The sequence below is a fragment of the Cetorhinus maximus genome, chromosome 10 (assembly GCF_964194155.1).
Source record: "Cetorhinus maximus chromosome 10, sCetMax3.hap1.1, whole genome shotgun sequence".
NCBI lineage: Eukaryota > Metazoa > Chordata > Chondrichthyes > Lamniformes > Cetorhinidae > Cetorhinus > Cetorhinus maximus.
Genome location: NC_135888.1, coordinates 130,253,927 through 130,268,080, shown reverse-complemented (window position 1 = coordinate 130,268,080; position 14,154 = coordinate 130,253,927). Strand labels below are relative to the sequence as shown.

Genomic DNA, 14,154 nt, shown 5'->3' with positions numbered 1-14,154 from the left:
TTGGATCCCCTTTCAAATTATCAAAGAGAAAGGAGAGAACAATGTTGCCGTCAGGAATTTAAATCTGAGGATGTTAGATTTTCTTTCATAGACACGTAAAAAGGAAGAGATTAGCGAAAGCAAATGGGAGTACTTCACAATCAGAGACAGGAGAAATTATAATGACGAAGAAGGCATTAAACAAATACTTTACGACTGTCTTCATGTCAAAGACATTAAAAACATTCCCGGAATCGTGGGGAAACAAGGGTCAAGGGAAAGGAGGAACTTTAGGGATATTATTATTTATGAAAACAGAATTATTGGAGAAATTAAGATTAAAGTTGACAAATCCACTGGACTTGATGGCCTGCATCCTCGGGTTTTAGAACACAGAGATAGCGGATGCATTGTTTGTGACCTTCCAACATTCCCTAGATGTGCAAATGGTCCCCGTGGATTTTAAAGTGGCAAATGCAGCAAATTCAAAAAAGGAAGGAGAGAAAAAACAGGGAACTATAGACTAGTTAGCCTAAATCAGTGGTGGGGAAAATGCTAGAATCTATCATAAGGATGTAACAAGGCACTGAGAAAATCATGATATGATTAAACTGAGTGAACATGGATTTGTGAAAGGGCAATTATGTTTGACAAATCTTATGAGTTTTTTGAGATTGTAACTAGCAAGGTAGATAAGGGGGGAATCGTGAAAGTTGTGCATTTGGATTTTCAAAAGGGGTTCGACAAGGTGCACACAAGAGGTTATAACATAAAATCAGGCACGTTGGATTTGGGGTAATTTATTAGCATGGACTGAGGATTGGTAAATGGAATGAGAACAGAGAGTAGTAATAAACAGGCCACTTTAGGGTTGGCAGGCTACAACTAGCAGGGCAACTCAAGGATCAGTTCTTGATCCTCAGTGATTTATAATCTCTACAGGACTTAAGCACAAAAAGCCAAGGCTGAAAATACAGTGGAGTACTGAGGGAGTACTGCACCGCTGGAGGTGCCGTCTTTCAGATGGGGGCTAAAGGTCCGTCTACCCTCTCAGGTGGACATAAAAGATCCCATGGCATTATTTTGAAGACGAGCAAAGGAGTTACCCCCAGTGCTTTGACCAATATGTATCCCTCAATTAACATCACAAAAGCAAATGATCTGATCATTACCACATTGCTGTTTGTGGGAGCTTGCTATGTGCAAATTGGTGCCTCGTTTCCTACATCACAACAGTGACTACACTTCAAAAGTACTCAGTGACCATGAAATTCTTTGGGACATCTTTCTTTATTTTATTAATGAATTAGATGAAGGGACGGAGTGTAATTTACCCAGGTTTGCTGATGACACAAAGTTAGGTGGGAAAGTAAGTTGTGAAGAGGATACAAAGAGACTGCAAAATGGATTTAGACAGATGTAGAACGTGGGCAGGAACTGGAGTATAACATGGAAAAGTGTGGTTATTCATTTTGGAAGGAAAAATAGAAAACCAGACTTTTTTTTAAATGGAGAGAGACTATGAAATGTAGGTATTAAACAAGAATCACAGAAAGTTAAACAGAAGGTTAGTATGCAGGTACAGGAAGCAATTAGGAAAGCATATGGCATGTTAATTTTTTATCACAAAGGGATTGGAGTGAAGATGGGTGAAGAAGTCTTACAGCAAATGCAAAGGGCCTTGGTGAGACCACGCCTGGAGTGCTGTGTACAGGTTGGCCCTCTTACCCAAGGAAGGATCTTCTTACTTTAGGGGGGGTGCAAAAAAGGTTTACTAGGTTTGTTCCTGGAACGAGAGGATTGTCCTGTGAGTAGGGATTGAGTAAGACTAGGCCTATATTCCTGGAATTTAGAAGAATGAGAAGAGATCTTATTGAAGAATATAAAATTCTCAAGGGGTTTGATAGGGTAAATGCTGGGAGGATATCTTCCCTGGCTGAGAAATCTAGAGCATGGGGCCACAGTCTCAGAATAAGGGTTGGCCATTTAGGACTGAGACAGAAGTTTCTTCATTCAAAGGCTTGTGGATCTTTGGAATTCTCTACTTCAGGGGGCAGTGGGTTCTTAGAACTTTCATATATTCAAGGCGGAGAATGATAAGATTTTTGGATACTGAGGGATATGGGGATAGAGCGGGAAAGTGGAGTTGAAGATCAGCCATGATCATACTGAATGTTAGAACAGAAATGAAGGGCTGAATGGCCTAATCCTGCTCCTATTTCTTATGTTCTTGCATTCCTCTTCAAAAAAGAGATTTCAAAATGGTGGAATTGAAGTTTTTAAAGATTACGTAGAGGTTGGATAAAGCAAATTATTCACAGTGGTGAGGGCTTAAAATCCCAAGGGACTCCAGTTAATTGTAACATTGAATCAGATGGTATAATTTTTTTTTGTCAGCACTCCTTCCTTATCTATCGTTCTCCCACCGAATTGCTCCATCTCCACTCCCAGTATCCCTTCATAACCACCACCACCCTTCCCTGTAACAACCAAAGCTTCCATTCCTTCATTCGCTGATGAAAGATTTCCCTTGGCCAATCTAATGGGCAATATCTTTTTCTTTAATTCATTCTCAAGGGCTGGGCATTGCTGAGAAGGCTGGCATTTATTGCCCATATTTAGTTACCCTGAGAAGATGCTGATGGGACCTTCTTCTTGAACCACTGTTTGTGGGTTTGATACAAACTGAGTATCTTGTGAGACCACTTCAGAGAGCAGTTAAGTGTCAGCCATATTGATGTGGAACTGGAGTCAAATATAGATCCAGGCTGGATAAGGACAGCAGATTTCCTATCCTAAAGGGCATTGGTGGACCAAGTGGGTTTTTACAACCATCTAGAAATTTCATGGTCCCCATTACTGGGACTAGTTTATTGTTCCAGATTTCTGTAGTTAACTGAATTTAGATTTGCTAGCTGCTATGGTGAGATTTGAACTCATGTCCCCTGGAATTATTAGTCCAGCAACATAACCACCACATGCCACACATCTTCTAATTTTATGATGCCTGCTAGACAATTAGCTTTATATTGTTTGGTTCAGTTTGGTTGTGTATAAACACTCTGGGCAGGATTTTACGACAGTGGGATTTTACGTTCCCGCTGTCGTCAATGGGATTTATAACGGTCTCGCTGTATTTTACGGCCCTGTCCCCACTGAAATGGGGCCGTGAAATTCTGCCCCTTGTTCTTTCATCCTATTTTCCACATAAAGTCCAGCGTAAACTATCTTTGGAGTATGGTGGCAAAGTGGTGATGTTACTGGAAGAATGATCCAGAAGCCTGCTGTAACGACCCAGAGACATCAGTTCACAATCCCAACATAGGAGCTGAGATATTTAAATTCAGTTAATTAAATAAATCTGAAATTAAAAAGATAGCATCAGTAAAGGTGGCCATGAAACTACTGCGTTGTCATAATAATCCAACAAATTCACTAATGTCCTTTAGGGAAGGAAATCTGCCGTCTTTACCTGGTCTAGCCCAGATGTGACTCCCAAGCCACACTGAAGTGATTGACTCTCTAAAATGGCCTAGCAAACACTCAGTTGTACCTCAAGGACAATTAGGGATGGGCAATCAATACTGGCCTTGCCAATGACAGCCACAACCTGTGAACAAGGCCATTCTATTGAAGAGGTCCTTGTTTAAGCTCCATACAAGCCTCTTCCAACTCCTCTTCACCTCGCCCTACCCTGCTGCTCCTTTCTCTTCATGCCCTTATCTAGTTTCCCCTTAATTGCATCTTTACACCTCAAATCCTCCTTGTGGCAAGGACCTCTACATTCTCACCACTCTCTGGGTGAGCTTGAATTCCCCATTGTATTTATTAGTGACTCTCTTATATTCATGTTGTCATAAACACTTTAATCATGGAAAATAGTTCATCTTCAAGGTCTAAAAACATGCTGGAAGAATTTGTGTTTTTATCCCTTAAAGGATTAACGCAAGGACTCTGGTTGTTGTTGTTGTTCCTGGAAAAGACAGCACTTTACAAGAAAAGATAATTAAGCAGTTTTAGAGAAGCTGGAAACCTCTTGACCCCGGTGGACTGTTTACAAGACGGTCACATCGTAGTTTATGGCTTTGAAAAAAATGCCTTGAGAACTGTGTTTAAAATCTAGTAGGTTTTTTTTTTGCTTTGGGTAGAAAACAAGAAGGATCAACTGCTTGGGTGAAGAAGACAACCACTCCTGAAGCTCCAGACCCAGTCGAAAGCAAAAAGTGAATGGAAGTTGCTCCGAAGTTGCTCTACATTCTGAAATGGACAGTCTGCAAGTTTTCTTTGAAGTCCACCTAAGAGGTAGCACATGAGCCATCGTTTATTTCTCAGGCCAATGCTAAGGCACCAACCAGGACGCCACTTCAAGGACTCCACCATCTTCCCTGGGACCATTGACTTTTAACCTTTTAGCAAAATTCCTCTATTTTATTTTTTTTTTGGTGTGTGTGTGTGTGTTTGTGCACATGTGTGTGAGAGAGTGAGTGAGTTAGGGTATTTAGAAAGAGTAATTATTATATTTTCATATTTCACACTGTATGTTAGTAAGCTTTGCCTTTCTACTTGATAAGTCTGGTTTTACAATACACTAATAATTTTGTTATTTATTGCAGAAACCTGGGCATTGAGTGGTTATTCTGAGATTCATAGGTAAAGCACATATTTAGCCAGATAGCTAGCTGGAAAAATAATTTAAATGTATGTTGTGACCTGTGGAGTAGTAGGACTAGAGACAGACAGTGCACTCCTCCCAACCCATCAAAATAATGGCTCCTACTTTTGGACTTCCCCATAAGTGGAAAGATCTTCTCTACATTATCACATTAAAACCCCTTCATAAATTTAAAGGCCTCCATCAGGTCATTTTTCAGCCCTCTCTTTTCTGGAGAAAAGAACACCAGCCTGTTCAGTCCCTATGACTGGTGTGGGAAAAGGTGGGTGGTGGGTGTAGGAAGGTGAGGAATACATACACATGGGGAGGGATATTAATACTTTGAGGGCATGTTTTGTCATAAACCCACAGGTTTAAACATTTGAGGTTATCTGCAGCCAGGAGAGTCACAAGCAATTCTGTTTATATGTTTTATCACATAACCAAATCCTAGGAGATTTACATTCCAGTCACCATCATAAGCAGATGAAAGTAAAATACTGCGGGTGCTGGAAATCTGAAATAAAAATATAAAATGCTGGAAAAACTCAGCAGTATCTGTGGAGAGAGTTAACATTTCGAGTCCATATGATTCTGAAGAAGACTTGAAACGGACTTGAAACGTTAACTTTGTTTCTCTCTCCAAAGATTCTGCCAGACCTGCTGAGTTTTTCCAGCAATTTTTGTTTTTATACCATCATAAGCAGAACTGATACGAACACAGATTTAGAATCATTTAACTTTGCATTGATGTGAAGAGTTCAAAGTCTATCTTCATGGGCTTATTGGCAACATGAGTGTGATAGAGGTGACAGGATCAACAGCGAGACCCAGTAAGGTCCTTATACCTAAACTGAGCACAATAATGGAGTTGGATTTTGGCACATGTTTATATCTCTTCGTCTGGACCGGGAAAAGTTTATTAATTTTGCTTCTAATTTCCACCCTCCATCATTTTCACATGGTCCATCACTGACACTTCCTTTCCCTTCCTTGATCTCTCTGGCTCAATTTCTGGTGATAGACTGTCAACCAATATCTATTACAAGCCTACCGACTCCCACAGCTACCTCGACTACAGCTCCTCATACCCCGCTTCCTGTAAGGACTCCATCCCATTCTCTCAGTTCCTTCGCCTCCATCGCATCTGTTCTGATGATGCCACTTTCAAAAACAGTTCCTCTGACATGTCTTCCTTCTTCCTTAACCGAGGTTTTCCACCCATGGTGGTTGACAGGGCCCTCAACCGTGTCCGGCTCATCTCCCGCGCATCCACCCTCACACCTTCCTCTCCCTCCCAGAAACATGATAGGGTCCCCCTTATCCTCACTTATCACCCCACCAGCCTCCGCATTCAAAGGATCATCCTCCGCCATTTCCGCCAACTCCAGCATGATGCCACCACCAAACACATCTTCCCTTCACCCCCCCTGGCGGCATTCCGCAGGGATCGTTCCCTCTGGGACACCCTGGTCCACTCCTCCATCACCCCCACACCTCAACCCCCTCCCACGGCACCTTCCCATGCAACCGCAGAAGATGCAACACCTGCCCCTTCACTTCCCCTCTCCTCACCGTCCAAGGGCCCAAACACTCCTTTCAAGTGAAGCAGCATTTCACTTGCACTTCCCTCAATTTAGTCTACTGCATTCGTTGCTCCCAATGCGGTTTCCTCTACATTGGAGAGACCAAACGCAGACTGGTTGACTGCTTTGCAGAACACCTTCGATCTGTCCGCAAGCATGACCCAGACCTCCCTGTCGCTTGCCATTTCAACACACCACCCTGCTCTCATGCCCACATGTCCGTCCTTGGCCTGCTGCATTGTTCCACTGAAGCTCAACGCAAACTGGAGGAACAGCACCTCATCTACCGACTAGGCACTTTACAGCCTTCCGGACTGAATATTGAGTTCAACAATTTTAGATCATGAACTCTCTCCTCCATCCCCACCCCCTTTCCGATCCCCCACTTTTTTTCCCAATAATTTATATAGATTTTTCTTTTCCCACCTATTTCCATTATTTTTAAATGTATTTCCATCCATTGTTTTATCTCTACCTTTTAGCCTTTTTCGATTCCTTCACCTCTCCCCACCCCCACTAGGGCTATCTGTACCTTGCTGGTCCTGCTTTCTACCCTTAATTAGCACATTCCTTAGATAAAATCACCACCTTCAACACCCCTTTGTCCTTTTGTCTATGACATCTTTTGGCTATCTCCACCTATCACTGGCCCTCTATCCAGCTCTACTTGTCCCACCCGCCCCCCCCCCACCGCTTAAACCAGCTTATATTTCACCTCTCTTCTATTTTTACTTAGTTTTGTTGAAGAGTCATACGGACTCGAAACATTAACTGTGTTCCTCTCCGCAGATGCTGCCAGACCTGCTGAGTTTTTCCAGGTATTTTAATTTTTGTTTTATATCTCTTCAGTCGCATGGGCCATAGAAATTGCTGAACAGAAAAATATCAATGTCCATCTAATTCGCCTTCTGCTATCCTGGTACAATGGTAATGGAGTTGTTGACTAATCAGAGTGATCAATCGCCATCAATGAGCTTACACCAGACCCAGACAAGAGGTGAGGAAAATCTCCAATGGTGGAGTTTTGGGAGCCACAGCAAGGGGAATGGCACTTATCCAGATACCTCACAGTATTGACATCCTTTCATCTTTCGTGATCATTGCTACATTGCAGAAAGGGCTGGTAGCCAGATACCCTGGCCTACAATGTTTCCTGGTCCAGTCACGTCTCAGTTTTAACAATCACATCCATGTGTTCAAATTCCTCCATGGCTTCATTCCTCCCTATCTCTCTAACATCTTCCAACAGCTCTGTGTTCCTTCAACTCCGGCCACTTGTGCATCCCTGATTTTCATCCCTCCACTATTGACTGTGCCTTCAGCTGCCAAGGCCCTAACCGTGGACTTCCCTCCCTAAACCTCTCTACCCCCCCTCTCTCTCTCTTTACTTAAGTTGCAGTTTAAGACCCACCTCTTTGACCAAATCTTTCGTCATCTGGCCTAATATTTAATTTACGTGGCTTGGTGTCAAATTTTGTTTCATGACGCTCTTGTGAAGTGGCTTGCGATGTTTTACTACGTTGAAGGTGCTATATAGATGTAAGTTGTTGTTGCATGTTTTCACTTTTAGCATCAATAGAAAGGAAATTGGGGCAGGGTTTATAACAAGTGAGAAACCAGCTTCCACCTGTTTTAAACCATTCCGAAATTGAAAATCAAGCCCATTTGGGACATTTCATTGCGTTAAAAGGCACTATATAAATATACGTTGTTGTTGTTGTTTTTAAAACTTTGTTTCTGTCACTTTGCTTCTCTCTCAGCGATCTCACTGAAGGGACTTGATAGGGTAGACACTGAGAGATTGTTTTCACTGGTCGGGGAATCTAAAACACGGGGGCACATCCTCAGGATAAGGGGCCGATCATTTCGGATTGAGATGAGGAGACATTATTTCACTCAGAGGGTTGTGAATCTTTGGAATTCTCTACCCCAGAGGGTTGTGGACGCTCCAGCATTGAATAAATTTAAGGCTGTGGGATAGACAGATTTTTGGTCTCTCAGGGAGTCAAGGGATGTGGGGAACCAGGCAGTGAAGTGGAGTTGAAACCCAAGATCAGCCATAATCATATTGAATGGAGGAGCAGGCTGGCTCGATGGGCCGCCTGGTCTACTTCTGCTCCTATTTCTTGTGTTGCGTCCCTCCCTTATTGACCTCTTCTTTGCTCCCACTCTTTCCAACCTTTGACATTGCCTTTGCTTTTAATCTGCTCCCTCCTCCCCACCTGGATTAAAAGCTCAGCAGGTGCAGAAACGCTTATTCATCGAAAATTGAAACCTACTTCTTCCCTTCAGTTTTTACATCCTCTTGCCCCCACCCCCATTCCTCGACTGACCAGGGAGGCGTCACTCAAACCGGAGCACAGTCCCCTACAGCACAAGTGACTGAAGGTTATTCAACTGCAGAGGGCTTCGCAACTGAGCCCAGTCTTGCATACATGCACACACAATTCAGTATGGCCATTGGGCAAGGATTTGGAGGGGGTAACAGGGGCTTATATTTTACCGCCCTCTACTTGTTCCTCAGTAATAAATCCGATGCACTTTCTTGTGAAATTTGGAGAGATTTACAATGTAGAGCACCATGTCATTCCAGATGTTTGCTTGGTTGCCCAAAATATATCTGTATAACATCTGCTTTTACTTAGCAACTGTATGTCCTACTGTACTTTTGCTTTCTTGACATTGTTCACAAGTACTGAGTCAGCTGGGTTCCATTAAAGTAAAATCCTCTCACTCATTCCTTATCCATTCTTCATGTTCATTCTCACCTACAGAATTCCTTTTACCTTTAAAAATAAACCCCTATTCCCTAATTCTTTTACCCACTTGTGCATATCACACCTCAAGCAAATTCCCCACTTGCGCAAATCCCCAGCTCGTATAAGCCCCACCCTCATGTGGGATCCCTCCCCCAAACATCGCATTCTCCTGTTGTTATGGCAGAGCTGCCTATCAGCCTGTCAATCAGAAGACACAATTCTCATCCACTCTTTTTGAAACAGAAGCTCTGCTTCCTGCTCTAACCTACTTTTCTGAACAAATTGAAACTGTGGAACTCCACCTCTCCCTCAGCCTTTCCTTGCATCTTAATCATCAAGTTCCAACCCCACTCCACAGACTTGAGCACAACATTCAGGATGATGCTACCAGCACTATGCTGAGGCAGTGCTATGCTGAGGGAGCACTGCACTGTCAGATGGGCAGTGCTGAGGGAGCACTGCACTGTCAGACGGGCAGTGCTGAGGGAGCACTGCACTGTCAGATGGGCAGTGCTGAGGGAGCGCTGAACTGTCAGATGGGCAGTGCTGAGGGAGCACTGCACTGTCAGATGGGCAGTGCTGAGGGAGCACTGCACTGTCAGATGGGCAGTGCTGAGGGAGCACTGCACTGTCAGATGGGCAGTGCTGAGGGAGCACTGCACTGTCAGATGGGCAGTGCTGAGGAAGCACTGCACTGTCAGATGGGCAGTGCTGAGGGAGCACTCCACTGTCAGATAGGCAGTGCTGAGGGAGCACTGCACTGTCAAATGGGCAGTGCTGAGGGAGCACTGCACTGGGCAGTACTGAGGAAATGTTGTACTATGTTGAGGGGAAGTGCTACACTGTTAGAGAGGCAGTACTGAGGGAGCACAGCACTGTTGGAGGGGCAGTACTGAGAGAATGCTATACAGTCTACGGTCGGAGGGGCAATACTGAGGGGCAATACAGAGGGAGTGTTAAAGTGTTGGAGGTGCCGTCTTTCAAATCAGACATTGAATCGAGTCCCTGTCTGGCTTCTCAGACGGACTTAAAAGATCCAATCGTGCAACTTCAAAGATGAGTAGGGGAGTTCTCTGCGGTGTCCTGAGCTAATATTTATCCCCCAGCCAACATCACCAGAAAACAATTTTCCTGGTCATTATCTCATTGCTGTTTGTGGGATCTTGCTGTGCACAAATTAGCTGCACCATTTCCTACATTATAACTGTGACTGCATTCCAAAAGTGCTTCATTAGTTCAAAAGTGCTTTGGGGTGCCTGGAGGCCAAGGAAGGATCCAGATAAATGCAAATCTTTTCTTTCACAATGGATGCAAATACACTTCACCCATTTCTGCAGCACTATGGGAATGTGACCCTCATTCCATGAGTTCCACAATGGAACAGCCATCCACGCCAGCAGGGAGGTAACTGGAGGCTCCCAGTCAGAAACAGCTGATGTGATTTGCATGAATGGTCTCAATAAAGAGCTGGAAATTGGGCAGAGAAATTCTGTGGATTATTATAGACCGAGATAACCAATGACTTCAAAGGACACAAAGATCCTTACTACCCCTTAGACGGATGATACGAAACTTGGAAGCATTGTAAATTGTAAGGAGGACAGTGCAGAACTTCAAAAGGACATAGACAAGATGGTGGAGTGGGTAGGTAGGTAGGTGGCAGATGAAGTTCAATGCAGAGAAGTGTGAGGTGATTCATTTTGGTGGGAAAAACATGGAGAGACAATATAAAATAAGGGGTACAACTCTAAAGGGTGTGCAGGAGCAGAGGGACCTGGCTGTAAATGTACATAAGTCATTAAAGGTGGCAGGACAGGTGGAGAGAGCAGTTAATAAAGCATACAGTATCCTAGGCTTTACATAGAAACATAGAAAATAGGAGCAGGAGTAGGCCATTCGGCCCTTCGAGCCTGTTCCGCCATTCATTATGATCATGGCTGATCATCCAACTCAATAGCCTGCTCCTGCTTTCTCCCCATATCCTTTGATCCCTTTCACCCCAAGAGCTATATCTAACTCCTTGAAAACATACAATGTTTTGACCTCAACTGCTTTCTGTGGTAGCAAATTCCACAGGCTCACCACTCTCTGGGTGAAGAAATTTCTCCTCATCTCAGTCCTCAATGGTTTACCCCATATCCTCAGACTGTGACCCCTGGTTCTGGACTCCCCCACCATCGGGAACGTCTTTCCTGCATCCAGCCTGTCTAGTCCTGGATTTTGGAATTTTATAGGTTTCTATGAGATCCCCCCATATTCTTCTGAACTCCAGTTAATATAATCCTAACTGACTCAATCTCTCCTCATATGTCAGTCCCGCCATCCCAGGAATCAGTCTGGTAAACCTTTGCTGCACTCCCTGCGTAGCAAGAACATCCTTCCTCAGAAAAGGAGACCAAAACTGCACACAATATTCCAGGTGTGGTCTCACCAAGGCCCTGTATAATTGCAGCAAGACATCCCTGCTCCTGTACTCAAATCCTCTTGTTATGAAGGCCAACATACTATTTGCCTTCTTTACCACCTGCTGCACCTGCATGCTTACCTTCAGCGACTGGTGTACAAGGACACCCAGGTCTCGTTGCACATTCCCCTCTCTCAATTTATAGCCATTCAGATAATAATCTGCCTTCCTGTTTTTGCTACCAAAGTGGATAACCTCACATTTATCCACATTATACTGCATCTGCTATGCATTTGCCCACTCACTCAGCTTGTCCAAATCACACTGAAGCACTTCTGCATCCTACTCACAGCTCACCCTCCCACCCAGCTTTGTGTCATCTGCAAATTTGGAGATATTACATTGAGTTCCCTCATCTAAATCATGAATATATATTGTGAATAGCTGGGGTCCCAGCACCGGTACCCCCCTTTGCCTCCTACCTCACCATGAACAACTAACGTCCACCATCCCTTTCCCTCAACGAATCTCTGCACTCCTGAACATTCTCTCCATCGCGCCGACTACTCTCATTTCACCTTTGAGCAGTTAGTTCAAAAGTTTCTTCTCTTCCCCTTCAGTCACCTCCCCGAACCAGTCTCCTACCTCCTGCTTGGTGCCTTGAGGGACATCCAGCTTTGTGGCAGGAGACTATATAAATATAAGTGCTGCCGGTTTTGGCTCCACGGGACTGGCTCACCTACCAGTCAATTAAAGGCAAATGAGAAACAGAGACCAAAAAAAAAAAACCCACCCTTCTGAACTTGCTTCATCAACATCTGAGTTTGAGCTGTGCACTTGGATCAAAAGTGAAGGTTGTGACTTTTTTCCTGTGTGTATCTTGGCTCGTTTCAATCCAATGTTGAGAGGAATTACTAAGAAACGAATGTTTTTGATATTCTTCGAGCTGCTTAAGATTGCCAAAAGCTCAGAAGCCAACTTCATTATATCCTGAAGCTGGCCTGTGTCAATCATGGTCAATGAATATACTACAGTCACTGATAATCTCAATAGGGACTGCAGCAGAAGCAGGTTTAGTGTTGGTGAGAATGTGCAACTCGCTACCATAGGGAATGCTTGAGGTGCAGAGCATTGAGGCATTAAAGGAGCTGGTGTATAAACAAAATTGCACAGAGTACTCCAGGTGTGGCCTCACCAATGTCCTGTATAATTGCTGTAAGATTTCCTTTCTCTTATACCCCACTCACATTGTAATTAAAGCTAGTGTACCATTTGCAACGCTAAATCTAATTTTAATTTTTTTAAATGAAAGTACAGTAGAGTTACTTTGAAAATTAAGTGTTAGATGAAGAGGGGATGGATTAGGTTCAAATCAATGGTGGCATCTGGAAGCTCATCTCAAGTGGTTTGTAGCGGGTAGATTCCCACCAGCTGCACTCACCTGCAGGTGATGGTAAGAGAGTTGCTTGCGTTGATTGAGTACTCCGTTCCTGAAATGTTGAGTGTGGGCGCTGACATCGAGAATCCCTGCACCAGACCTGCGGAGAGTTAGAGATTCCGGTCACTTCAAACATTGGCAACACTCAACTCAGAGCACAAGGTGCCACGTGACTCCTTCCTGGAGGCTCAGGGCTAGGGAAACAGTCCATTCAATTACTCCCACATCACTCACAGAAACAGAGACTCTTACAGCAAAGAAGGAGGCCATTTGTCCCATCATTTGTGTGTGTGCTGACTCTTTGAAAAAGCTACCCAATCAGTCCCACTCCCCTTCTCTTTTCCCATAGCACTGCAGATTTTGCTTTCAATTATCTATCCAATTTCCCTTTGAAAGTTACTATTGAATCTGCTTCTACTGCCCTTTCAGACAGCACATTCCATCCAGATCACAACTTGCTGTCTGAATAAAATTGTCCTCGACTTTCCTTTGGTTCTTTTGCCAACCTGAAATCTGTGTCCTCTAGGTCACCAACCCTCCTACCACTGGGAAACACTTTCTCCTTGCTGGCTCTATCCAAACCCCACAGAATTTTAAACATCTCGATCAAATCTCCCTTAGCCTTCTTTGCTTCGGGGAAAACATTCCCAGCCTCTCTAGTCTCTCCAGTCGCTTTATGTGTGAAAGCAGATCGTGAAACTGTCCTCTGATCCAGGGGTGGATTCAATGCTTATACTGCGATCTCTTCCACATCAGAAACACAGAATCGTTACAGCACTGATGGAGGCCATCCTGTCTGCACCAGCTCTCCGGATGGCACTAAGTGAATTGCTTATTCTCCCGCCTTCTCCCCATCACCCTGCACATTCTCCCTTTTCAGATAACAGTCTAATTCCCTTTTGAATGCTTCAATTGAACCTGTCTCCACCACACTCTCAGGCTGTGCATTCCAGACCCTAACCACTCACTGCATGAAAAAGGTTTTCCTCATATCACTTTTGCTTCTTTTGCCAATTACTTTAAATATGTGCCCTCTCATAGAGTCATAGAGTTATATAGCACAGAAACAGGCCCTTTGGCCCATCGTGTCCATGCCAGCCATCAAGCACCTATCTATTCTAATCCCATTTTCCAGCCCTGTATGCTATGGCGTTTCAAGTGCTCATCTAAATACTTCTTAAATGTTGCTAAACTCTTGTTCTCGATCCTTTCACGAGTAGGAAAGTTTCTCCCTATCTACTCTGTCCAGGCCCCTATAATTTTGAATACCTCTATCAAATCTCTTCCAGGGAGACCAAACATAGTTTAAGCAGCAATTTTGCCAATCACCTCCGTTC

At 43.9% G+C, this 14,154-nt stretch overlaps 1 protein-coding gene across 3 annotated transcripts in view; it reads right to left on the bottom strand.

Moving 5' to 3' along the window:
- Positions 1-14,154, bottom strand: part of flt4 (fms related receptor tyrosine kinase 4) — a 240,299-nt gene that overhangs the window by 131,008 nt on the left and 95,137 nt on the right. For all 3 annotated transcript variants that reach the window (XM_078551154.1, XM_078551152.1, XM_078551153.1), the window contains one exon: positions 12,821-12,917. In XM_078551154.1, the coding sequence (XP_078407280.1) occupies positions 12,821-12,897 (77 nt within the window). In that variant the 5' untranslated portion in view covers positions 12,898-12,917. The remainder of the gene's footprint in view (positions 1-12,820; positions 12,918-14,154) is intronic.